Here is a 27,705-nt window from a genome sequence, read left to right on the forward strand (position 1 = left end):
GTGTGCTTACGTTGTCTTCAGAATTAAACAGGTTAATCTCAAAGTTGGCTGTTGTAGAAACGATCATTTATTTCAGTAGTTCAGTTGAAAAGTGAAACTCATAGCTTATTAAGCACATAGGAAAAATACAGTGTGCCACAGAAAGTATGCACTTATACTTAATATTAAATTATTACATAAATAATGATTTCACACGTAATATTCTTCAGATGGACATCGTGGTGGGATGCTTCGTTAGCTATCCGCAACAGCCATTAAAATTGTCAAACTAAATTATGAAATATTGTAGGGAATGACACGGACATACGATGTTGTACCTCTCCATGTTACGAACGGCGCCGAATAAAGCGCTTTGCTAACGGCGTAAGAATAGAATAACAATAAGCCAAACTTGATTACTGCAGTACTTAGTTTTTTTTTGTTTTTTTTTGTTTTTTTTAAATAAGTATTTTATGTTTATAACCTGTATGAGGTTACGTCGCCGCCGTAGGAAAACTTCCGTTTCTATCTAACCGGAAGTTGTTGACCGGAAGACGTACTCGATTGGCTGGATGACCTATGACTTCCGTAAACAGACAACTTCGTGTAGAAAAATGCCCGCGGTGTTACCTGCAGTGGCAGAACAGCTTTTTCGAGATATTCGTAAGACATACCAGGAAACTGCTCAAAGTAAGTTGGCAGATACAGTTAGATAGCGTCAATTACATTTATTGCACTTTTTCTTTTTTACGACAGCGATAGCACGATGGGCTAACGGGTTTAGCCAGCGCCAACTTTATTTATAGGTCGCTTGCACATGTCGTCACTTCCGCCTCGGATTTCTCGTAGTCGCCATGCTGGGTGGCCTCCATTTACGTAGCGATTCGGTCTAACACGTATCTATCACGTTTGTTTTCTGGGTTTAAAATGGTACATTGTTGCTGCATCGTTGGCTGTTCGAACAAAGCCAAGGGGGAAAATGGTCGGTCTTTCTTCCGAATTCCGAAAATAATTAGGAACCAGGGCCTGGAGACAGAGGAGTGCGGACTCCGGAGGGAAGTCGTTACTTTGGGCTCGTGTGTGCAGCGATCACTTTGTGAGCGGTAAGCTTGTTTACCTTTATTTAATGCATGAGGATTAATAACGTTTCGACCGCCCATATATGGGCAAGTTGCTTATGTTTTGGATTCATGAGCAAGCAAGTTCGGTAGTACAAGCTGGCTAGCGGACGTTAGCCGAAAGCTAACATCGAACATTTTCACCCAAGTAGTGCCAGTGCAAAGTGTTTACTGCTGAAATTGGATTGATTAGTCTTGGGCTCTTAATGCCGATAACATGTTTTTTGGTGGCAAAATGTAAACTTGGAAAAAAAAAAGAGACAGAAGGGGCTGATGCAAGAAAACAGACCCCCGGGGGTGATGCAAGAAAACAGAGCCCCGGTAGCCTACACATCATGCTAAAGAACTTATTCACGGCCACCCTACTGCGGTAAAATAACCAGTCTTTCCATATTTTATTTGTTTATTTTAACAGGTCGCCCTGCGCCCGTTTTTCTGTCCAATCATCCCGACTGGGCTCCAACATTAAAGTTGGGTCCCAAGTGACAACATCTATGTCTCAGCCCAGTCGGTGCCAAGATATGAACGTGCACAGGAGAGACAAGCAAAGAAAAGACGACTCGAAGTGGCAGAGATTGTTGCAGTTATGCAGCCAGATGGCTCCAGTAACCTGTACCCTCAAGTACTGCTGACATCATTGACTCTGGTATGCCACTCAGAATTCATTACATGATATATTGTATGCATGAGTGAATGTATGTGTTTGTTTGTGTGTGTACACGCACCTTATATTTTAGAGACATTTGGAAGTGTTTATAGAAATAAGTATTTGCCTGTAGCAATGTTCATACATTAAAAAATGCAACAAAATGTGTACATTTCTTTTACACTGACAAAAAAACTATACTACTTTACTATATTAAACCTATTACTGGTACCGTATTTTTTTGTGATTTTTTCTTTATTTTTTTCTTTAGGGATCTCATGCCACACCGACTTGATTGCCAATGACATGATGGAAACGAAGGCGAGCATCAAAGCATTGGAGGAGGACAACATGCGACTGTTTGTTTGGCGCTAATAAAGGCAGCGTTTATACAAATTCTATTGTTGGGTTTGTTTACAAAGCTATACATAATAGAAATGACAGGATTTGACTCAATGTGCAATATGGTCCCTCTTAAAGTAATGGCATAAATCTCTATTATTTCTAAAAGCACAAAAAATGAAGTGAATAATGATTAGATGTAATTTCAGGGTTAAAAATTGAACTGTTAATTAATGTAGTTTATTTTAGCACAAGTGCCTACCATCCTGAGATGACGGTATGATGTAATGTTGATGGGGTACGCAATGACTTTCATTATACTATGTACAGAGGAAAAAGTTGCTCTCTTTTAAATTTGTTTAATGTAAGACAAGTACCAGTACTGTGTTACAGTTTTCCCAATAATCCTTGTTTCACACTTGTCACAAAACCACTGTCCTTTTGGCAGTCTAGATTGGCACACTTCAAGTGATATCATTTGATTTTACAATCTGCTGCAGCACAAAAAACTACTTTATTCCGCATCTTTGAAGTACATGAGCAAGTGGTAGGTGACAGCGGCTGAGCAGGAACACTGGAAGTCCACTGCTGATCTAGTAAATGCTCTCCCGAGCAGTTCAGGTAAGGAGGGGATTTGGGGAAAAAAAAAACTCTTGGCTTTTCCAACTGGCCAAAACGAGCGATCTGGGTGGACTCGCTCAATCACACTTTGTCCACACCACAAAGTCGCAGAAGTCCGTCCAATTAAACTCATCTGTGCCTGAATCTGAAAATATTACAAACATTGTAATGAAAATATGAAACATAGAATTAAATAAGAAACTACAAAAAGTAAAGCCATACATACCTGGTAATATTATTGGTGTTGTTGTGACAAGTGATGGGAATTGTTGCCATCTGGCACCAGACAGAAATTGGGTGTTGTGACAGCCTCCTTAACCGTGAGATCATAAGAAAAGCTGTCAGTATGCTCAGTAGTTACCATGAACACGTTTTATTGCACTGGAAACTGAAACTAAAAATACGTCCTCTGAGAGTGGTTAACCTTAACCATTTAGAATAAGTTGATTAAGTAACATGTAACTAGTGAAAGGGTAGCATTAAATTTAATTAAGCCACGGGGAGGCTGTGCAGTTACTTTTTATTCTTATACGCTCTGCCATATTTGCCTGTTATAAAATTATTTGAAAAACCACATCAGGTAAAGCCAGCTGTGCATGTAAACACAATGATAACAGGAAGCCTGAGAACAAATCAACATTTTTGTGTGCAGAATTACCAACACCATGTGGTTTACTTACGTGCAACAGCAACCGTTTCTTCTGATGCGATGTTAAAGTTTACACTCTGTATCCACCCGCTTACAAAATAATTGTAAGCCTCCAGGGATTTGTTGGCGTGTTATGGAGCATGTTGTCAACACGAGGTAGGGAAAGATGTCCAGAGATGTCACATTTGGCCAGCAAGCTTTCTCCGTCAAAAAAAAAATCACCCTTGGTCAGGACGTAATTAGGATCAATCCCGCCACACAGAGACACCTTCTGCCTGTATCGTTGTTTTTGATCTTCCGGTAAATCGTGAAAATACTGCGAAAATTACATCAGGTTGATAAGCTCTACCGTGTAACTCGCGAGTGTACCTTGTGAACCGGCGGACACCCAATATGGCGCCCGAAGGAAAAACTCCCATGATGCATTACGATGTGCAAGCGACCTATACTCGTTTGACATACCTCGGCCCAAATTGTCTTTGTTTGGAATTAAAATAAATTTTCCTGCTTGGCTTTATTTTTCAATATGAGGCATGAAGTGAATATTACCGAGCCTGACTTGATTATAGGTTGACACTGAGGTGAAATGTCATGTTTGTAGCTGTAGGAGGCGCTGTTGTTTAATTTACCACTCATTATACGACTGTTAATGTCCACCACCGTATAATTATGGAGCTTGAATTCTTTAGGGCAGTGGTTGTCAACCCCGGTCCTCGAGTTCCGCTATCCAGCTTGTCTTCCATGTCTCCCTAAGCAGTAACACATCTGAGGATAGTTATCATGCTTCATGCAGAGCTTGCAGATTAGCTGATCGTTTGAAACACCTGTGTTGGCTGAGGGCATGGAAAACAAGCTGGATAGGGGTACTCGAGGACCGGGGTTGACATAACGAAGAAGAAATAACTAAGCATTAAAGTATTCTTAATTAACACACTGTATATTTATAATTGATGTTTTATGCCAACTGGCCTACCTAATAGAAATGCAGCTGGAGAATATCTTCTCAGGATAATTGTGACAATACGAATACTCATTGTCATATTTTTCGTTGCAGTTCCTGATGACTTGCTTATTGCGTAAGTACTAATAACTTACAATAGCTTCATTAATCTTGGCAGGTGACCAGTCAAAGGTGTACACAACCTCTTGCTCAAAGTCGATCCAAAATGAGGATAAGTGCTATAGAAAATGTATTGTGTAGGGTTTTTTTGTACTCCTAATAGTCATCTACCTGAGAGTGATCTCAGTGAAAAATGTTCTGATCGGGCTGAGAGACCGCAGTGAGGATGACTCGTGACTAATAGTCTATGAGACTTAATAGTCTCTGAAACACAAAGTCATGCTGATGCTCCTATCGAGAAATTCCCAGCATCGTGGTTTGACTTATTGTCAGTCAATTGATGCTCATTGTCTGGACAAAGAACCACATCCTATCTGTTAGTCAGCATGCGTTGGTTTGGTTGGTTGGTCATATTTTTCCCTCATGAGTAAATCTTCCCAAAATTCTTTGGGGCAAAAAAACTCTACAGACATGTCTGAAGAAAATACACTTGTAGCACTTTTCCTCATCAGAGTTGTGAGTGGAGTCTATCCCAGCTGACTTTGGAGAACATGCGGGGTGCACCAAAAAAGTATAGTCACATTCACATGGTAGATTTGATGTCTTCAATGTACATTACATGCATGTTATTGCAATGTAGAAACAGTAGACGTACTAACCACTATTGCACCATTTTATTTGATTCATTTCTCTTTCGTTGTCTGTTTCTTGTTTGTCAGCCTGAACTTTGTTTTTGGACCCTGTACAACACAAGCTTTAAATTTGGTTGATCAACGCTCAGTCACCGTTCTGTCATCGCCCAGTGGACGTAAGGCCTTCCAGGTAAGTCGTTAACCTGCTCACATCCTGTTCGTGACACTACTCAAATATGTGCAACAACATGTAATTATTCCTCAAAAGTGAATGAGGTTGTGTTTGTGTTGTGTAATTAGAAGATTATTGGTTGGACTCCTGGCACTTCTAGAAAAATCAATTGCTTTCTTCTATGGTACCTTGTTGAACATGTCTTGTTTGCAGAGCTCTTTCATTTAATTAATTTCAGTCTATTAAGATTCAATAGTCTTTGATACAGATAGTAAAACACACCAAGCAATGAGAGCTTGGTCAATTACAGAAAGAAGAAGTGATAGAAAAGTTTTGCAAAGAGAACTTGTGCAAATATTGTTACAGTAGGTAATGAGGAAACAATGTGCAAATATTGTTACAGTAGATAAGGCACATAGAGTACTGCGTATGTTTAGTGTTGTGCAAACAGCATCTCATCATGAAAATGAGCATTAAAACAACAATTTACCATTTAACTATTTGACCGCCAAAAACGTTTAATAACGATTAGTAAAATCACGATATATGTCGCCATAAACGTTGAATGACATCAACTATGTTTTGTTTTTGTTTTTTTAATGGACAGTGCAATGTCTAAGTGCAGCGCTGCCTGGTCAATGGGTTGTGGAATCAAAATTACTCACTAACTATGGCCATCAGATGGCAGCATTGTATCTCTTTTCAATGGGTTGGCGGTGTATGGAATTACAATGAAACATGACTGAATCTGATGAAATCATTTTCAAGGATGACATGAATGATCACAGCCTTTGTCATATTAAAGTTTTTTTTTTTGATAACGTGGCAGTAAAAGAGTTAAGAACATAGAACATCGGTGTCATGTCGTTTATAGTTATTCACTTTTAAAAACTAATAATACCAAGAGGCAAATGCCATCAGCATATCATGTAAGAGCTGATCTGTAGTGATTTCATCAAAGAATTTATGGGGGGAAGAATCAGGATGTTTGTATATGTGATGATGAAAACGGGGGCAATCCGTTCTTTGGTTGTGGTCATTGTGACCATTTCCTGTCAACTCTTTCAGGTTTCCAAAGCAAATGGGAGGAACTATAAATTACAGCGCTGCTAAATACAGAAATCCATTGTGTTCTTTTTGGAACAGTTTCACTGAGCCTTTTTTGTATTTCGCGTCAATTTGAGGGTCTCGCTGACATAAGTACATCTTCTGGGGCAGATTTGATATCATTTTGCTTTTCAAGTAATCATTTATATAATGTTTATGTAGTGTAATATCAGACTCAAGGGCAATGACGGCTTGCGGAAAAAGGATGTTGTAATGCTCCAGTTTTGGCAAACTTTCTTGTGTTCTGTTATTTTCCATGGATAACTTATTAGGAATGTACGTGACAGCACTGTTAAGAAAATGAAGAGCGAAAGTACGTGAGGCATTGTGAGAAGTAATGGCCGAACAACAGAATAGGCTAATCTGTTATTATTTGTCCCACATCCTCTTTGGATGCAGACTCCAAGCATCATCTTCTTTTGTCCGCCTCCGAGACACCGGCGGCCATTTTACCACTTGCTGTCGACTGAAAGTGACATCACAGTTTTTCATGGTTCAGTGACAACCAGTCACGTCAGCACGTTTGCTAAATTTGGTTGACATTTGCAAGCTAAGCCGTGATTGGTCGTTCCCTGAGCCTTGAGCAACTGTGATGTCATTTTCAGTCGACAGCAAGTGGCAAAATGGCCGCCCGCTAAAATGGATTAAAAAAAAAAAGGTGTATTTTGCTGCTTATTCCACAAACAGAATATTATTCAGAACACGGTAAACACGGTTGTAAAGATTTTTTGGGGGGGTTGACATCCCCTTTAAATAGCTTTCTCGGTTTGTTTCCGTTGCCACAAATGTTTGTTTATTATTTTTAACTCAAGCCCTATTAGGAAGTTAAATGCACATTGATGTTCCTGGAAGTAGTGTAATGTGGTGTGTGCTTTCTTCTCTTGGCACTGTATCAAATGTCGAAGTGGAAGTTGATACATCAAGCACTTCATTATGTTGGTCATTTCCTGTTAACACATCTGTGGCACTAAGTAGTTTTTGCTGGTCGTCGTCGTAATGCATTCTGGTTTCCTCAGAGACAATGAATAAGGCATGAGAACGTGACATTTTACTGCTGGGATTTTTCACCTTGTCTCCTCCAAACATTCATTGACCTTCTCATAAGGAATGTTCCACCGCAGGGCGGGGGTTCAACATGCTAACGAAATGTTGAGAGCTTTGTTGCTGTGACAGTGTTAAAGGCGAAGTCAACCTTAAACATTTCTTGACAATAATATATGTGACCTCACGAGTCAAAATATGACGTGCTGTTTAATATTACATTTGTGGAATAAGAGTTATGCAGCAAAATCCAGCCGTTTTTATCCATCTCAGGGGGGCGGCCATTTTGCCACTTGCCGTCGACTGAAGGAGAAGCACGCGGAAGGACAATACATTAGGTACAGTTGTGTTGTGTGCTCACATTTTCCATGTTTGCGGGTTATTTATTTTCAGGGCAAATTTTATGACATAGTGTTCTTGTACTGCCCATTTTTGGGACATTTCAGATACGAAAGTGGTAACAGAACCAATTAAACTTGTATCTCGAGGGACCACTGTAGTTTGGTGTCTGGACTCATGCCCTCCCATCGAGTGTTAAATACAACTGTCTGTTACAGAACCTTTTATAGCTCATTCACTGCCATTGACTGATATATACGTCAAAGATCGATTATCCTCACGACTGTTCCAAAACCTCCATTGAATACTTGAGAATTTCGATGAATTACTCAATTTTCACACTTGCACTCCAGACAAACCATTATACAAGCAATTAAGAGATAACCTTTCCATATTTTCTGTTTACATTCCCGATGAATGGAAAAACGGATAAACAGTACATACTACACACAGTCAGATTTAGAAATGACTGCTACAAGTTGTGTAGTACGTCAGATATCTTCCAATTTTATGCTAAAATCCGATGACGCAGTTGTCTTCACATTTGTTTGCAGTGCACATGATCAGCATTTCTCAGAGTACAAATGTAAAACAAAATCTGTCGACTGGAAAAGGCTTCTAGATTTTAATGTTGCCAGGCAGGTGACCCTTGAAGCACTTTTTATGAATCTCGTGATGCAAAAGACTACACCGCATGGTCCGTCTGCATCATCGTGACTCCCCAAGCGCTTTAAAATTCCTTGAAGCCCTTGTTTGTGTTGCGGTTCTTGTGGACAGAGCAAAGTCCAACATCCTGGCCCTTTTGGCCAATGATGATGGCTTCCCAACAAGTATTCTCACGAGAGCCAGATTTTCAGGCGAGGACAAAGCTGGAGCTTTCGCGGGGCTTTAACTCTCGCCGTCCCCTCCGCAGCGATTGAATGGCCGCGCTTGATGCCGTGCGTTCCCAAGGAGGCCTGGCCTCCCGCCACCGGCGGGAGTTGAAGGCGTAAGCTGCCAAGCTTTTGCCGTGTGAGGCCCAGCAAAGCCACACGTGATGTGTGACGCTGGAGGTGAACAAACAGAACCTGAAGTGTGAGGTGGTTTTCAACTACTGTGGGCTCTTTTTCGAGCATTTTCCTGGCTTAGTTTTGCAGTTTTACGGCTTCTTGTTGTATCCTGCCTCGCACACTGCTCTATTCATAGATAGCGAGGTCTTCTCAGTCCATGTCATTGTTTCTCTTGTGCCTAATTTATAACGCGGCGGCGCCTTTGGACAAATGAGGTGTTTATTCCTCTGTAGGTCACCGGGCAAGGTAATTTATGGATGCCCCGGAGAATAATGGAGCCTGATCTGGTATCTCAGGACTGGAGGTGTTCATTGTCATGTCAAGCTGTTCTACAGACCGAGGGCCTGATTTACTGATAGTTTGCATGCGCAAAAACAGGCGCAAACTTTATTGCGCTTGCAAACAGACGTGAGCACAACTATGGTTGCATCCGCCAAATGAGCTAATTTGCCACAGTTCATTTTGCACATTGATGAAATTATCATGCACTTTGTGTTTTATCAAACCAAAAAATATTTTACATATTAAAGACAGACAGAGAGACAGACCCGACAGGTGGTCATTAGCCAAGCAAGCACATCATGTGCGACTCTTCATTGTTATTTCCACATCTCCTCCAAATAACTCAGGAGATGAAGACGTCATCCGATATAACCAGCCAGCAGCTGACCCAAGCACCTTTTATTTATAACCCCGAGAACATCCACTTTGACATGATTTATTTACTTTTTAAAAATTTGTCTCAGCCCATGTGGCTCCACTGAAAGAATTACTCATCCACTGGCGTTGAGAGGCGACATTTCACATCTAAACGTATCATTAAAAACATTGCACCTGGTTCCGTCCTACTTATGGGTATTATATGTAATATGCAGTGCTGCAAAAAAAGTATTTGCTTTGTTTATGATCATCAAACATCATTAAAATGCAGTTTTTAAAAGGTGATTTTATTACTCAAAGAAATACTCAAAACTGCCTTGCCCAGTGTGAAAAGTACTTGCCCTGATTGTTAAATCATGCCTAAATTAATTTTCACTGAACACACCCGAACCTGATTACTTCCGGACAAGTTCAATTTAAAAAAAAAAAAATCACTTAAACAGTTGACGGGTGAACTGTGGCTCATTTCCATGACACAGGACCACTTCCTCAAAACAGGATAATTTTAAGCAAGACAAAGAGGATGAAAAGTACCGGTACTGTATATTCTTGATCTGTTTGGGAACTGTTTGAAATGGTCAAAAAATGAGCATTATGTCTCCTGTAATATGCACGGACTTACATTTAAGAATTGTTATACTGTATTGCAGCAAAATTCTGCATATTCGAAGTAGCATCTTTTTTTGCAACATGTTTGAATTCCACAATTTTCCAATTGGCCAAGACTTTCAAGCTTTTACGATGGCTCTCCTATAATTGTGTTTAGTGAAGCCTTGTGCGTTTGTTGGACCGCTTTGAGTTGTTTGTAATCATTCAGCATAACGACACTCATTCTAAATAATCAGTTCAAGTTCCAAGCTCGCTTTTGAGTTATTTCTATTCTCGACATTCAGCCATGCCTGGAGTTTGGGGGGCCACTGGGATGCAATAAAAACGTGTTTTTCTTCCTGCCTTTCCAAACTGTGTTCACTCATCTTCTACTCCATTATGGTCATCGCCGAGCATCCAAATATGGCCAATACCACTAAAGTTAGCGACTATGAAGTTGCATCGATCCATTAGAGGCGGGGCATTCCCCAGACTGGTCGGCCGTCGATTGCATCAATTTGAGTACCGTAAATTGCATGGTTTTGTTGCAGGTCACAGGAGACTCGGGGACTTTGTATATTTGCTTCACATCATGCCACTACTGCCCGTGTCCCGCCTTTGCCTACACGGTGCTACGGCGGAATAACGGCCTGCTGGTGAGGATCTCGCAGGAAGACAAACACATTCATTTCCACAAGCAGACGTGATTTATATCGCAGGCTTTAGTCCACCTTATTTACGCACATGGCTGAAATGTGTACAACAGATGTGGTCGGGTCATATTTATTTGAAAGCGCTATATAAATAAAGATGACTTGACTTATTTGGTGTATGGCACTGTGTGCTGTTCCGGCCTTAGTGGCTTTTCTATATTTTTATTAATGTATTATTATTATTATTATTATTATTATTATTATTGACTCTTTACATTTTCAGACATCTTGTAATAATTTCACTGTATAGTAGGGATTTAACGATAAGGGCAATATCGTGATATCGTGATATTAAAACTGCCACAATATCGTCGTCGTCATGTTCACAATATTTAAAAGGAACACATCTGTTAAAAAAAAAAAAAAAAAAAGTCAGGTTGATTTCCATTTGTGCAGTTCTAGCACCATCTAGTGGCTAGTTTATTAGTGCAATTTAATTTTCATTAGGGATGTTTTGGCCTTCTATGTTTAACATCTATGCTAATTGTCAGATGAAGGGGAATCATATCGTGATAATATCGTATTGTGATGTTTGGATATCGTTACATCCCTGCTGTATAACCCTGTGAGTGCCCCTAATTAGGGGCTTACCTCACTGCCCTTGGGTCCCGCTTAAGTTGAAACTGCCTAGAGAACGTCGCTACAAATGGCCCAGAGCACTTGAACGCTGACTGATCTCTCATTTCAGTGAGCTGTCATCTGGTCAGCATGTTCACACTTGCTCTCGCAGCTCTTCATCTCTGATCGCATCTCTGTTAACGCAGCACAAACGCTACTCACCATGCAAGCTACTTTCTGGGATCACAATAGTACAATTACACAAGATGACGCAAGAGACAGCATGGATCATTTTTCCAATCAATCAATCAATCAATCAAGTTTTGGATGGGACTGTTCTTTTCCACATGAATTTTTCATCCGTCAATTTTCTGTAGTGTTTGTCATCAGTAAGGTTGCATGTGAGCCCATGGAAAGCCATTTGAACATTTATTCGATATCCGACTAGATTTATTAAAATGAGGGGTGTCAAAATTAGTGCTTAATTTTGAGTTAATTTAAAGTTACTTTAACGCCGCTTGCATCAACAGAAAATTAAGCGAGGATGATGAAATGAATGCATCAAGTCTGTGTGCAGAGTTGAATATCATGTTACACCCTGTGAGACTTTTTGTGTAAGGAACGTTTGAGGAAGGTCAGAGCTGTCAGTGTGACGCTCACATGAGCTTATTTAACTTGAGGTCTCGACTGTCCGATGTCGTTAAGGCTGCCGTGACGTGGCCGTCCGTGCGCGACCGTGATGACTTTGCTCTTTTTTGTTTTGTTTTTGTTGCAGTGCAAACACATTCTGGCCGTGTACCTGTGCGAGGCCACGGGTGCGACTCACACGCAAAGCGTGTCAGATGAGCAGATGACGGCGCTGCTCAGTGGCACCTCGTCACTGTGAGTCCACAAAGGAACACGATTACTTTGCTTTTCTTTTGACTTTCTTGAAGACGCCATTATTTTTGGCCTCCTTTAAGGGTTTGTTTCCATGGAAACATCTGTTTACTGAGAATTATTTTTAGCTTTCTTCGTTGGGAAAACGTTGAGACCCTGCATGCTTGTTTTCCTTTTTGAAAAGTGTGTTTTATCTGTCAACATATCGCACATAAATCTGATTTTCATGAACAATATAAACATGGCTTTTATTCACAAAATATTTGACCGTAAATACATACAGATTGCACCTGTTTGTCGAGAGTGAAAAGTTGAATAATGACACAAAAGTGACAGCTGCTGAAGATCTAGTTCAGGGGTGTCAAACTCATGTTAGCTCAAGGGGGCCGCATGGAGGAAAATATATTCCCAAGTGGGCCGCATCGGTGAAATAACGGTATATAACTTGAAAACGATTGCCGTCAATTATACGCAGATTGTCGCTATTTGTGGGCCGGCCCTAAATTACGGAGCTCAACTGTAATCATATTTTTCCAAAAAATAATAATGCAAATGGAACGCGGCAACACTGAGTTCTGGACGTGTTAAATCACATGCTTTGCATATATATTGTTCCCACAATGCATTGCATGGCGCAGTTAATGACGTTATAAGGACGCTAATCCTTGTCATATCTATTTGTGTTACCAGTAATTGAATTTGTGTCGTATTTAACACGTTTGTCGGTCTAAGATTTAAAATAATAATAATAATAATAATAATAATAATTAAATGAACCGTAACTCTAAGTTGTGTGTAAAATAATGACATCCAGGACGATTCCCCTGTACAAGTTGCATTGCTCATCTGAGGACTGCATGTGAAATTACACATTTTATATAATTTGATAGTCCAACTTTTTTTTTTTTTTTTTTTTTAGCTTCACAAAATCATCTCGCGGGCCGGATTAAACCCCTTTGCGGGCCTGATCCGGCCCACGGGCCTTATGTTTGACACCCCTGGTCTAGATAGTTGAATAAGATCAACTTATTGGTTAGTTATATGATCACAAAAATACATAAATATCTTGTAAAAAGCACGACACCTACAGTTTACACATCAGTCAACTAAGACAACACAACATTACAGTGCAGTTACAGTATAGATGTCCCCATTGGAATGTTGACACACTCCTGTATTTATTTAGCCCTTGAAATCAGTCAGGTGGCACATCAAGAGAGGAGACACGTCCATGTTTGAAACCACCATGTCATTTAAAACATTTTTTGTCTACTTCGTTGTGGTCTTCTCGATTCAACAGTGCCGTCGTTCCCGTCTTGTGACAGACAGTGTTCCTCATCTTCGGAAATAGTTTTGAAGGTTGAACACAATTAGGCACATGCAGGAAAAAAAAAAAAGTTCACTCAGTAGAAAAGAGCACAGCTTCACTGTCAGGTGCAGGTCAATAAACTCATTAGTGTTCCCAGATTCACTTTCACCTTATTTCTCATTTATCTGATTGCAGTTAATGGGAATTAACACGACTTAATGAAATTAGGAGGGAAAATGATGGTTGGTCTATAACCTCAAAGCATAATCTTGGTGCATTTATTTTATCGAAAAATTATTATTTTTAAGATTGCAAAACCAGCACAACCCAGCAGGCTAAATCCAGATTAACAGATTTTGATATTACTTTGTTTTTTTTCATTTGTTGAATGTGTATCTTTTAGCTGGAAACCTCACTGTTCCCTCAAAAATAATAAGGCATATGAATAATATTCCAAAAGTAGCAATTATCTCTTCTTACATTGATTTTGTCACTTCCAGCCAGAATATACCAATTTAACAGCTAAAAATTCTCTTGGTACTGAGACTGGAGTGTATCGAGACCAAGTCTTTCGGAGGTCGAAACCAAAACGCTGCTTGTATGAAAGAAAATCACACAAAAACAAAAGTTGACCAAGATAACCCGGATTATTTTTTCATTACTTTGCAACAAAAACAAATTCTGTTGTTTTTGAAAGAGTAGCCTACAATGAAGCTAATCTGAAATCTGTATGACACTCCAGGCGAGACCGGGAAGGCAGCACAGCACCAGTATTCTGTGTTTCTCACTGATCACAGTAATACTGGCCTGGTCTCGACCGGTCTTGATCAAAAATTCCAGGGCCGAATAAAAATATCTTTGATTCCGATATGAATACGAGCCACTTGATTGAGATCAAGACCAATCTCGAGAACTGCAACACTACTTGATTGGGATCAATTTAGACCTCACTGTTTATTTGATTTACTGTTTTAGTACCGTCGTCGGAATTAAATTGGCCACTTTCATGTCAAACCATCATTTCGGAAGTTTTCCACAATCACGCAGCCAACTTCCCAGTGAAAGTCTTGGAAATGTTGAAACGATCGATGTTTTCGGATAGCAATAGGAGCACGCATTCCATAATGATTTTCCTTTTCAATTAGTTGACCTATAAGAGTGATGCACACAACTTTGACATTATTATTCTCAGTTTTTAACGGGGCTGTCTGACGGATTCACTCAGGAAAATGCACTTTTTAAATACAGGATGTACACACTTTAACTTTCTCTCAGTCTGCACATCTGTGTTTTTGTTAATCTTTTGTGGCCTTTTAAGGCATTCAATTGAACAAACGGAAACACTGCTGAAGGGCGTCGGGCGGGGTCAGAAATAAACACAGAAGTACTTTGTACCTATTGAGGTCCACAAATTAGTACAGAGTAGCACGGGTCAAGACTCACCAAGACTTTTGATATTCACATTCACAAAGATACATTACGGTAATAAATAAACAAACATTGGCAGTATATATATAAAAAAAAAAAAGAGGACTGTTGCAGTTCTATCAAGGGCTTATGCAGAACGATGAATAACATTTTAGAATGTTTCAAAGTTTGGGTCCCGTTCACATCCAGTTAGCGTTAGCGTTTACTCACCAAAACCTTCACGTTACAAAAGTGACCTTCGACCCCTCAAGGCTTGTTTGACATCATACCCTGTTTGCGTAAACATCATTCAGTGGAAATCGTGGCCAATCTATAGCAGGGGGTCCATCGTCATGTTGATCTGGTCTCTGGCGCGCCTGCTGCCGTTGGAGCCGACGTAGAGCTCCTCTCTGCGGCACAGCACGTGCCGCTCCAGGATCTTGCGGAAGGTGTTGCGGAAGTCCTGGATGCGGTAGGCGTAGATGACGGGGTTGACGGCCGAGTTGGCGTGGGACAGGATGATGGCCACGTACATGACCACTTGGGGCTTGTGCAGGTCCTTGTAGAAGAGCGTGAGGCAGTTGAGGATGTGGACGGGCAGCCAGCAGATGGCGAAGAGCCCCACGATGATGGACAGCGACTTGGCGGCGCGGATCTCCCGCTGCAGCAGGCCGTGGTGCTGGTTGTCGCCGTTGGACACGCACTTGAGCTCGATCTGCCTCAGCTGCATCCGGGCCACCGTGAAGATCTTCATGTAGATCCCCAGCATGATGAGCAGCGGGAGCAGCACGCACACGAAGAAGTTGAAGTAGACCATGTATTCCATGTCCACCACGCTCTCAAAGAAACACTTGAGCTTGCAACTCCGGGGTCGCGAGTGTCCGCCTTTCGGCCCCGCGGCCGGTTGCCCGTCCGTAGTGTTGCCCGCTGTGGAGTTGACATTCCCGCAACTCGAGTGTTTGATGTTCCAACCGAAGAAGGGGACCAGCCCGATGACGAAGGACAGGATCCACAAAATCGCGATGATCTCTCTGGCCGTCTTTCCTGTCATCAACTCTTTGTACCTGCATTTCACAACAAAGACGAGACAGATTTACTTATTTTTAGATTTCTGAAACAGGGGTCTACAACTAGTGTTGTTCCGATACCGATACTGGTGTCGGCAGAGGCCCCGATACTGCACTAAAACAGTGGTATCGGTATCGGTGACTACCAATTAATTCCAACGCTAATATAGGACTTTGGATGCAGCATCTTGTGTCTTGCTCGTGCACAACATTCACTATTGTGTGACATGTTCACTGCATGCCGATCTAAGAATGCTCTGAACCAATGGCAGGCCAGCTTTTTGATGTCGAGAAAAAAAAAAATCTTAGGTATCGGTATGGTATCGGCATCGGCCGATACTGCAAAGCTGGGTATCGGAATCGGTACCGGGGGCCAAAAAACGGTATGGGAACAACACTATCTATAACCTCTGGCTCTTTACTATAGTCTCTGTCCCGTGGATCTAAAAAAAAAAAAAAAAAAATAGAAATGATGATATTATTATTACATATTTAAAATTTTTATAATAAAATATTATTTTTCAAAATCCAGTAAAACAGCCGGGAGCGAACGCGATTGCTTCTGTGAAAATGGCTGGGAGTGAATGAGTTAAGTAGGCTGGGATAAGCACCAGCTCACCTTTGACCCTAAAGCGGATAAGCACTATAGAAAATGGGCGGATTTGCTACACGCATGTCCTTCCTGGCTTGGGGCCGGAATGAGTTGGGCACCTTGCTGGACTGTTAAAAGGTCGACTTCATGATCTCATCCAATCAGCAACAACACGTGACCTAATCTTCAGTACTGGTGCAAAAAGTTTGTCCTGCCTAACTTCACATAGTTGTTTCTTTATGAGCTTGAAAAATTTAGTGTTGCTCTTTTTTGCTTTCTTAGGTTCAGAGAGGGCAGATTCCACTCTGCGTTCGCTTGCGTGTTGTCAAAGCACTTAGTTGCATAAACAGCACAACAACCTTAAAAGACTAAATCCTGGATGACTTGCACTCTTTTCAACTTTTCCTGCTGTACCTTTCGATTTGTGTCATTCCATTTCCTTCGTGAATTCGCTCCGTCTGTCTCCCACCTTGTTGTGTTTTAAATTCATGTCGCCAAGGAGCGAGGCTCAACAAAAAGAGGCTAATGAAGCAGATTATTCTCGCCCAGCGGGAGCTCAAAGGACAAATGGCGCGTCCCGCTCGGCCGCATCCGCTGAAGCCCACAGGCTGTTTCCCTGACGTGACGTCATGCTTAATGAGACACACGCATGCTGACACACACGTAGCGCCAAACAATCCTTATGACCTCCGCGGCTTCCCAAGAGATGACGTCGACTCAAAATCAGCAGCAGTCACTTCTTTGGGAATCTTAAGAGAGTCGAGTGTTCACATTTATTCTTCTGCAAAAACAAAACAAAACACACTTCCAGTGATATGCTGTCGTGATGTAAGTACTTGGCTTAAACCAGGATAAGTGGAACATTTCTTAAGTTATACTACTCAATACCGTCACACTATTATTTATATCGGTACCCTTTCCAAATTATTGATGCATTTAATCTAGGGAGACAGATCATAGTTTTGAGCCTTTGTGCGAGTCCTGGCCCATTCTTTTGCCTCATTTTACACAGGTCACACCCCGGCAACCCATTTTTTTAAATTCTTTTTAGTCAACAAGCCAATTGTTTGGGCCATATATATGTCAATCACACAGTTGTCTTAGTGATTTCGCCACGCTATTTTAAGCCCTTCCAACAGTTAGCTAGAGGCATATAATGATTAAATCTTACCTTTGACACCATGGCGACGTAATTTTTTAATGAAATATAAGGTATTATGCTGGTTAGTTTTCGAAAGTAAAACGCCCGGTTCAGTAAAACTCCGCCTCTCCCCGTGTGATTGCCGCGCCCCCGGAGAGCCGACTGTATGTCTGCTGTTGGAACGCTGCGTTTGAGCACTCCCCTGAATCCAAGCCATCGATTCTTCAATAAGAATTTAAAACAAAACGTCTCCTATTTGTTCAGTTAGGATCAACACTGCAAAAGTTTTACTTGTAGTTCACGCGTGTCAGCCAGAGATTTTAAGACGGACAATTGTCATTGCACTTTGCCATTTCAAATGTGAAGGATAATCGATTGCTTTGAATTCATTTGGACAGAATGTTTCCTAATAAATGCTAATTTTGTCACTATCCCATGGAGGTCTCAGAGAAAGTGGGCGTGCATTTAGTCCGCAGAGGCGGTGCGGGGGTGGGTCCTCACCTTATGATGTCATAAAGTGAGCACTCACTCGTTTTCTCTGGGCGGGAGGGGCTGGTGCTTGGAGAGCAGAATGACCCTAGAATTTCTTAGAGAGGGACGAATGGACTAAAACACCACTTCGGTCATGTTTTTGGTTTTAACACGGTTAAAAGCTCAAAAAAGTTGATTTTTCATGTTGCTGTCCCTTTAAAAAGGAAGGTAACTGTGAAATTATTTCATATTTATTCTTCACATTCACGTTTGCACTCATCTGCATCTTATCATTTAGCAGGTGAGTTTTTGCCATACTATTTCCAACTTCTGTGTCTAAGAATCATGCGAAAAGTGGTCCTACTAGCCTAATCCTTTGGTAATTCAGCAAAAAAAAGGTTTGATAATGGTGAGTGCATTGCCTCATTTAGCGCTATTGAACTGTCAACCAAGATAGTATTTAGCATTAGCTAAAGTAACACAGCCATTGGTCACCAGATTGACGAAGGATTACAGTGTGATAAAAAATGACTTGAAGCAGAAGCAAATGTAAATACCAAAAAAGTGCCGACAGGAAGTTTTGCTTTTAGCCAGGCTGTCAATTATTAGCCCGGTTGAGTCCCATGTGTGCTTTCCAATAGTGCAAAATGAGCCCTAGTCAGGACTTAAGGGACCTGTGTTGTCGTGTGAGCTCTGCCCCATGGCCAACAACTCCCCCACCTCACCCGTAAAAATGTGTGTGGGCCCCCAGGCGAGGGACATGAATTATACACCACATTTGCCTGACAAGCTTCCATGCACCTGTTCTTCTCTATCTTCTGCTCGCTTGGTCAAGCTTGTACGCAGCAACCCCCCCAACCTCTCACAAGCTCTCTCAGGGTGTGGCCGGGCCAGTCGCATTGATGCCGGATTAGTTGTGGCATGCCGACAGCTTGCTGGCATCTATCTTTGCTCTGTTTTCTTTTTTTTGGTTGTTTTTTTGGTGGCCTAAACCACTAAACCATAAAGCATACTTCCACAGCCAGAGGCCACGAAGCTCTGCCAGGCCTCACACACACCAATCTTGATTTTGTTTCACTTAGCCTGCCCTGTACACAAATGGAGATGAACAAAATTGTATCACAAGTACGATAGCGAATTCCTGCAATATAACACTTTGGCGTATTTCTAACACTTCCAATTGTGAATTCCGATTTCGTTGGAAATTACCAGAAATATTCCGCCCCTTTCCCAACACTATTTTTTTAAATTACATGTACAAAATACACTGTACAAAATTTGGCCAGCCTTCATGCTTCATGAGCATTAAGAATAGAGCGGGCGGGAAAGTAAATATCATCCTTGTGTACATCCTCATATGAATTCAATTCGGTGTTTGCCCAACACACAAGAATATTCCACAATCCAAAATATCAACAACATGTTACTCGACGGCTGTTCCGGACTTTTTTCCACAACTAAAAAACATATTTTAATGTCAAATCCATCCATTTTTGTGGCACATCATTTATTAGAATTGCAGCTTAGCTGGGGTGGCGTTCGTATCCTGTAATTGTTGACGATTGCACCAAATATCTTTGTAAAAGGCAATGACAAGAAAGTTATTGAATATTGTATTGAATGTAGTGAACATCTGCAACCAAACTATCCAAAAAAAAAAAAAAACAGTTCAGGACATCCATAAAATGGCAATAAAGCACGACTGTCATGACTAGGGTCATGCAAGGGTTATGCTTACTGTCGTCACTAGGGTCATGTAAGGGTTTTGTCATGCAAAGGTTATGTTTGGGTCATGACCATGAGGTCAATTGTCTGTTTTGAACTGATGTTAACCAGCATCTAGTTTCGACTGGTCTTAAGATATGTGATGTCAGAAGCTATGTGATGTCCGGAATCTTTAATCTCTTTATCTGGTCAACAGCCAATCAGATAATACCATGTCAGTCCTGTTACCCACATGTCTAGCCACAGCCAATCAGATCGATTCGTTGTCTTAATATAAGCCGGGCTGAGAAGTGTGTGTTTTTGTCGGATTATTACCTCCGTTCCTCTGTGCAACTCTCGTTGTTTCTCGTCTAGTCACGTTTATTTCACGCCTCCCGATGTGAATAAATAGTTAAAATCTTATTTTTGTCTGCACATAACAAGGACATATCTGAATGAAACTCCTCAACTCACTTCAACAGAGTTTCTAAGCACCAAGACGCCACAAGATGGTGACAGTTTTTTTTTTTTTTTTTTTTTTTTTTTTTTTTTTTTTTTTTTTAGTAATTCAGCGAATAACTGAGGGTAGAACCTCCCTCCCCAATCACAAATTATACGTTGAAAGGCAAAAAATAACCATCCTTAGGACCTTGCTGTGGAAATTATTCAATTTACCTGAAATTTGTCAGAAAATATATATATCAACAAATTCTGCCCATCAACACTAATGCTATGCCTCCCACAAACAGAACAAACAATGAGGCAGACTGTCTGCTGGTCCAATATGTGTTGAAATGGTATTTAAACCCCGCAGCAAGACAGAAGAGCAACATTTTTTTTTTTTGGTTATTTTTTGTACGTGATGCGGAACGGGAAGACGGGGCCCCAAGGAGAGTGTTGAGTGTGCGCGTTTGTGTGCGCGTCGCCTGTCCCAAGAGGCTGAAAGCATCTGGCTTGGACCTTTTTGCTACCACTACGACCATCTGTAAAAACACTTTATCGAAGAGTGAATCCGGAACCCAAATAGCTGCAGACTGCACGCACACACACGAGCATCACGGTGTCATTTTGTAATGTGAGCCACACTGATCTTATTAGTGGGCATGTGGCGAGGGGGCGGGAGGCCTTTCAGAGCCCACTTAACAATCTCGCGTGGCTATTATATGGAGCATATGTTGTGAGCAGGGTGGATAATTTCCGGTAAATTTCCGGAAAGTCTATGGGAAGTTAGGCTGAAGGATTTGGGAAATGTGTTGCCAGTCGTACAGGAGAATAATAGTTTTGTGTGTTGAACCAATCAGGCCCAGATTTCGCAAATGAGACAATATTTAAGCTCTTAATCCTTTTTGTGACATTTATATTTGATGGTGTACCAATTATTTGTCTTGGATCAATCATGGTTAGGTCATGATGTGCCTGAACAGCCCTCGTATCACGTTAGCGTTAGCAGTGATGCTAACCCAGTTGTTTTCATACCGACCCAAAATGTTTATTAGTTTTGACGTGATGTTATGGCCTGGAGGGACAAAGCAGTAAAGCCTCAGCTGACTTTGCCCACTCCCTTGCCTTCCAGTATTTTATCTAGTTTTATTGAGTTGGATGTGATTATTTTTGGGGATTTTTGTGTATTTGACATTTATAATTGTGTTTGCTTTATCTTTATTGTAATGTTACTGGAAGCTATTGTATCACATGACTGATATTCACATTGGCGTGATGCCACGTCAAATGAGATCCCGTTGTTTGATGTTGTGCCAAAAGCACTTCATGATGCCCGCGAGCCAGAACCTGAGCTCCACTGTGTTTGTTTACGAACGAGGCAAGAGTGTTTGCGATTCTTTCATATCCCTCATCTAATATGCAATGGGAAATCCAAACAAAAAGTCCAAATGTTTTTGATGAAATTGTGTTCAATTCCCAAGGCCACATGGACACATTTCGTGAGCCACAAAGATGGCGGCAGACTGCAACGCATGAAAATGTCCGCCCTTGCCGCCGTTTGAGGCGAATGGAAACGACAGCACGTCTCAGTCGGCGCAGCCAACTTGTGTTGCTTTAAAACGAGCCGGAAAACGTGCGCGGCTGTTGTTCATGTGATCTCATCAAGCGCTTGTTCACTCAGACGCCTTTGACGAGTTAATATATGCAGATTTGTGATCGCTATGTCAATAGCCTTCAGTCGGATTTGTATGTTGACAACTGAACTTTCTCTGTTGGTTGAATTTGTTGGATTTTTTTCCTCTTGATTTTCAAAGAATAGTTGAGGCATTTTAAACTCTCAGCTAGCTACCAATTTTGAAGGTTTTTTTTGTTTGTTTGTTTTTGTCTTTTTCTAAAGACAACAAACAGCTTCAGAACTACTTTATGCTAAGATTTATTTTATTTTTTATTTTTTTAACTTATCCAAAATGTAACATACGTTGGAGAGAGGCGGAGTACATCCTGGACTAATAAATGGTACATTGCTATTTTAATATTATTTTAAACACATTGAATTAAATGCATTTTTTTCTATTTCTACCCGTATCAAAAGTACTAGTGGATACATCTCTGATTAATACAAATGCATAGAAGAAGAACAAACGAGGATGGAGCAAATGAATTCCCTCCACCAGGTGGCGTTTGCTCACCTGAGAGGGATTTTCACCGCCAGGTATCTGTCGATGGCGATGGCAAGCAGACTGAAGATGGAGCTCTGGGTGAGGACCAGGACGAAACAGGCCAGGAAGAGGCAGCCGTAGAAGTCCAGTCGGATGCCGATGCTGATGGTGATGGCAAAGGGGATGGCCAGGCAGCCCACCAGGATGTCGGCCACGGCCAAAGACACCAGGAAATAGTTGGTGGCGTTCTTCAGGGTGCTGTTGATGGCCACGGCCCAGCACACCAGAACGTTGCCGGAGATGGAGAAGAGAGCGATGACCACTTCAATGATGGTGTACAACGTCCGAAGTCCGTCGTCATTCATTCTTCTGAGCTCCTACAAGTCTACAGTCGGGGCGTAATTACGTCTTTTGGTTGCGGTCCAAGAACAGTCCACATGCGTGAGCTGCTAAATTTCCCATCTTGGGATAAAGAAAAACGAACATTATTAACAATGCTTTCATGCGCTCTTTTTTTTTTTTTTTTTTTTTTTTTTACCTTTGCAAAGCTGTGCATCGTCCGCCACGATTGGCCGCCGAGTGAAGACTTTTCTACAAGTGTGGCGCAACTTTCCCCAACTGACAGCACTTTTCAAGTCGAGGAGGAAGTACGAGCGTAAAGGAGGGCGAATAGTGACGTATTCCTACAAGCCACGCCCCCTCCCTCTCGCTCTCTCTCTCTCTCTTTCTTTCTCCCCCTATCGCTCTCATTTGACACACAAACAGACGCGCACGTCTCCATCCCGAGATAAGAGAGGAATCCCAAGCGACAGCGCCACCGATAAGCTGTGCGTAATTACGCACGCATCAAACCTCAGCCGAAAACTCCTCCGCGCGCTCCCCGTTGAGCGAACACGAAACTCCCTTCACGTCAAATGCAAGAGAAGGAACATGGAAGTGATTCCACGATCAAGATGCCTCATATAAAACTTTTCCACCATCGTGACCCAACTTGTACAATTATTGAAAAGAATACATATTTTCAAGAGGAAGGATGGGGAGGATTGTGCACAATATTAAAAAAAAAAAAAAAAAACACCATGGGCGACGTCTTTATTCCGGTTTATATCAAAATAAATCTACTAAAAAAAAAATCACATTTAAAATCATCCCCAAAGGCTCATGCATTAAATTAATTACCAAAGACTAAAACGAAGGACATGTTTACTATAATTATAGTTAGTTTTATTTTAGTTAGTTTTGTAAACATAAAATGTAGTTTCAGTTAGTTTTCTATTTTGGATGTGACTGTTCGGAATTCCATAATTCCATTCAAGCTCATGTTAAATGGGAGGCAACTGCCCTGATGAATCCCAAATGACGTTCAGGTGATCAAGTCGGCTTTGGGCTGAAATTGGATGTGTATACTTTATAGCTACAATATTTGTACTTTCTAATCCTTACTTAGTCGACAAAGGCTTTTTTTTTTTTTTTTTTTTTTTAGCTTAATTAGCTTTTTTTTTTTTTGTTTGTTTGTTTTTGGCAAAGCTTTGGGAACACATTGATTTGATAGTTTGTCAAGACATATTCTTAATTAATAAAAAATATATGTAAATAATAAAATAAATATTCATTTAGTTTTAATATATATACAAAATTACTTGTACTTCTACATAAGTGTAGCATGTGTGATTTCACCACCTGTTAAAAAGTGTGATTGACAGTCATCAAAACATCTAATTTCTATGACAATCAGCTGAACTGGAAAACCTCTTCACCCTTTGGGACAAGCTGCTTTAAACGAGTGTGAATAATGAATAAAAATTGACATTCCTTTATTAATGCAACAGCTCTTAAAACTGCACAAATGTTTTGTACACATTTGGGATGCATGTAAATAAATAATGTTTGACTTCCAAAGCGACAATATGTGCTGGGAATAATAGGAAAATATGTCATCTCACACATTTAATATGGTGGATCACATGTTTCATATATTAAAATAAAACCAGCCACGACGTTGTTGCTGTTTATGGCTCACAATAGGGTGCCTTTTGATGAAAAAAAATAATTCTACGTAAGAATTCCTAAATGGTTGTCAAGTTCCACATGCATGGCAGTGTGGTTTGGGAAGTAGAAGCCGTCAATCTCCAGCGATCCATCTTGTTGACATCAAGCACAAATGGATGACATCTTTTAAAGCGACGTCGCGCACATTTGTCATGACTCATGTACACTTTGAACATACTGTACCTCATTTGGCACAACATATGAAAGTCATGGAACACTGAAAAACTTTTACAAGGGACTAACATGTAACTATATATATATATATATATATATATATATATATATATATATATATATATATATATATGTATGTATTAGGGATGTAACGATCAAACATCACGATATGAAGCTCACGATACGATAATTATCACGATATTGTGGGGAGGTTGGCAATATTTAAAAAAGGTCACAATATTGTAAAACAAACAAACAAAAAAACTCATCCCAAAATAACACAATATTGTGTTTTTGTACATAACAGCAATGCATATAAAACCACCTACAGCATCAATAACAATATTGAGGCACTGCTGTCGACTGATGATGACATCACCTGTGCTGAGGAAGTAAGCAATGGCCAATCATGGGACAGTTTACTGACCAAACAGGTGATGTCATCATCAGTCGACAGCAAGTAGAAAATAAAAATACTTTTTAAAGGTATTAATTGTACATGAAAAATAATGAAATTCATTCTGGACAAAATATTAACTTTTCACTGCTGAAAATTGTTCAATGTGTCAAGTATCTCTTTAAACATAGAAGACCAAAACATCCCTAATGAAAATTAAATTGCACTAAAAAAAATTAGCCACCAGAGGGTGCTAGAACTGCACAAATCTGACTTTTTTTTTTTTAACAGATGCGTTCCTTTTAAATATTGTGAACACGATGACGATGATATTGTGGCAGTTTTAATATCACGATATTGCCCTTATTGTTACATCTCTAATATATATATATGGACCAAATACATTTCCGGGTTCAATTAGAATTGGCGATTTAAACAGTCCTCTTTATCAATGGACTTTTCTTTCACAGAATGCCTTCAACTTTGCCACTTTTATCTTGTAAGAGTAGAAATAATATCGAGTGGCTTTTAACGTGTTGCAATAGAATAACGCATGAGCTCGAGTGTCCAGCACCAAGCAGGGGGGCGGGGTCTGTCGGGAAGGTGAATGTATAGTGCAGACGCGGGTCAGGTCTCAAAGTACTTGTAGATCTTCGAGACGTACTGCATGACGCTCTGCCAGTCGGGCCTGTCGGTCTTCATCAGCTCCTCGATGTTCTGCTCAGAGAAAAAAAAAAAAAACAGACACGGATGCAACGTCACGTGATAATAAAAAAAATAAAAAAAGTACTGATTTTGATACAACATATAAGTCAAATATTTCAAAATTGTCAGCAGAGTTAATAAAGGTTTTATGACGCCGACTGTAGAAAAAAAAATAGATTCTAAATCCAGTGGAAATCCAATTGGAGACTCCTGCGCTCCGTTTTAAAGGCTCCGCTGTATTAAGTTAGACAAGAAAAACGAGGAACATTTCCAATCTTGTAGCCAGATGCGCGCAACAAAAGTGAACTGTGGCCAGGACGGAACATTCTTTCACATTACGCGGCCCTCGTGGGGGTCCTTCTGCCTCTTGCAGGTACATAAGAAATGAGCTGTTTGACTGATTGATGTGCTGCATTGAAATCACTTCACGTGCCCTGAGACAAAACAGTGACGAGGTGGCATGTAAAGATAAAATAAAAAAAATAAAAAAGACATCATAAATCGTAGCTGGATGATCGCGACGTATCTACGTGTTCTCCAATGGCGGCAAGATGACACAGAATCGTTCCTGTAAGTCCGTCCCTTCGACATGTGCAACTTCATGTTAACTTATCTTTCTTGAACGCACAAATTTCATGGTTAGAGCTCTTCTGCTGTCAAACAGACGTGAGGGGATCCCACTCGCTCAGTCCCGATAAGGCAGATTGGGATGGAATGCAGACTAAACTGTTTGGTAAAAGAATTCAAGGTTATTGTGGAAGATACCAGCGGGATGATGAAATAACAGCGGGTGGTCCAGATTACGTTTAATAGCATAAGCTAATTTTGGTCATTTTTAATCATCAAGACTAGTCCATGGACCAAATTAAGTGCAAAATTTCACTTATTGGTACCACTTAAGGTGGCTAAATCTAATAATTTTTCAAAAGGTGCACGTCTATAGATGATTTTTTTTTTTTTTTTTAGTATGATAACCCATCCTAAGTGTTAGCTTTGTCACACTTTTCAGCACAGGAATTTAATCAAATTTAAAAAATAGGATTTTGGGCACTGGTATATCCTATTTTTTTAAAAATTGGGGGTAAAATTCCTGTGATGAAAACTGTGATAGGATGGGTTATCATACAAAAAAAAATAAAAATAAATCTGAAATAATAGGGACCCACACACTATTGACACTAGGGGTGTTAAAAAAAAATCGATTCGGCGATATATCGCGATACTACATCGCGCGATTCTCGAATCGATTAAAAATTATTATTTTTTTTTATTTTATTTTTTTTTTTTTTTTTTTTAAAGAGCTCAGAATTGTTCATTCGGTAGTCTTACCGATTCAACGTCTTATCATCATTGCCTTTTTTTTTTTTTGTATGTGTGTGTGAATCGATTTTTAAACTTCCATTTTTAATGGAAAAATATTCAACAAAACGTCTGACTTCGGGTTAGGATTCACACCTTGAGCATGGAAGAATGTTATATGAACGGAACATTAAGCCTTAATATTTTATTTTAATGCTGTTCAAACATGAAACAGATTACAACCTCTATAAGACTGAAACTTCAGATAAATAAATAATACATTTTCATACAAATATTACACTCTACAAGCTTACTGATTAGTATTTTCTAAATTTGAATGAAAAAAAATCGCAACAATCGACTTATAAATTCGTATCGGGATTAATCGGTATCGAATCGAATCGTGACCTGTGAATCGTGATACGAATCGAATCGTCCGGTACTAGGCAATTCACACCCCTAAATTTGACACTATTTATTTATGTATTTATTTATTTATTTATTTGTTTGTTTGTTTATTTATCCTTAAAAAAATAAAACAACCCTTATTTGGGGTACTGCATAATGAAATAGAACTGCACAAATGGAAATCAACCTGACTTTTTTTTTAACAAATGTGTTCCTTTTAAATATTGTG

General features: G+C 40.2%; 3 protein-coding genes and 1 long non-coding RNA gene across 10 annotated transcripts in view; 1 reads left to right on the top strand and 3 right to left on the bottom strand.

The window, feature by feature from the left end:
- The first annotated feature begins 422 nt into the window (after window positions 1-422).
- zswim7 (zinc finger, SWIM-type containing 7) lies at window positions 423-23,874 on the top strand. 3 transcript variants are annotated; one of them, XM_077505139.1, is made up of 6 exons: window positions 423-669; window positions 4,410-4,431; window positions 5,135-5,237; window positions 10,555-10,659; window positions 12,050-12,156; window positions 22,460-23,874. In XM_077505139.1, the coding sequence occupies exons 1-6, from the start codon at window positions 552-554 to the stop codon at window positions 22,476-22,478; spliced, it is 474 nt and encodes a 157-aa protein (XP_077361265.1). In that variant the 5' UTR covers window positions 423-551; the 3' UTR covers window positions 22,479-23,874. The 3 variants fall into 3 exon arrangements, 1 of the variants encoding a protein (XP_077361265.1); XR_013279779.1 differs by lacking the exons at window positions 4,410-4,431; window positions 5,135-5,237; window positions 10,555-10,659; window positions 12,050-12,156; window positions 22,460-23,874 and adding exons at window positions 1,513-1,743; window positions 2,015-2,139 and having other exon boundaries at window positions 532-669; XR_013279778.1 differs by lacking the exons at window positions 423-669; window positions 4,410-4,431; window positions 5,135-5,237; ... (1 more) ...; window positions 12,050-12,156; window positions 22,460-23,874 and adding exons at window positions 809-1,082; window positions 1,513-1,743; window positions 2,015-2,139.
- Window positions 2,211-3,776, bottom strand: LOC144006346 (uncharacterized). Its single transcript, XR_013279781.1, has 3 exons — window positions 3,387-3,776; window positions 2,933-3,019; window positions 2,211-2,851 (listed from the first exon to the last, which is right to left on the bottom strand). It is a non-coding gene; the product is annotated as an uncharacterized LOC144006346 (long non-coding RNA).
- On the bottom strand, window positions 12,370-23,334 carry adora2b (adenosine A2b receptor). Its single transcript, XM_077505135.1, has 3 exons — window positions 22,983-23,334; window positions 22,475-22,906; window positions 12,370-15,933 (listed from the first exon to the last, which is right to left on the bottom strand). The coding sequence occupies exons 2-3, from the start codon at window positions 22,807-22,809 to the stop codon at window positions 15,201-15,203; spliced, it is 1,068 nt and encodes a 355-aa protein (XP_077361261.1). The 5' UTR covers window positions 22,810-22,906; window positions 22,983-23,334; the 3' UTR covers window positions 12,370-15,200.
- A 360-nt stretch (window positions 23,875-24,234) lies between the features above and the next one.
- specc1 (sperm antigen with calponin homology and coiled-coil domains 1) overlaps window positions 24,235-27,705 on the bottom strand; it is a 75,497-nt gene continuing 72,026 nt past the window's right edge. For all 5 annotated transcript variants that reach the window (XM_077504008.1, XM_077504010.1, XM_077504009.1 and 2 more), the window contains one exon: window positions 24,235-25,781. In XM_077504008.1, coding sequence (XP_077360134.1) covers window positions 25,692-25,781 — 90 coding nt within the window. In that variant the 3' untranslated portion in view covers window positions 24,235-25,691. The remainder of the gene's footprint in view (window positions 25,782-27,705) is intronic.

This window comes from Festucalex cinctus, chromosome 18 (assembly GCF_051991245.1).
Source record: "Festucalex cinctus isolate MCC-2025b chromosome 18, RoL_Fcin_1.0, whole genome shotgun sequence".
NCBI lineage: Eukaryota > Metazoa > Chordata > Actinopteri > Syngnathiformes > Syngnathidae > Festucalex > Festucalex cinctus.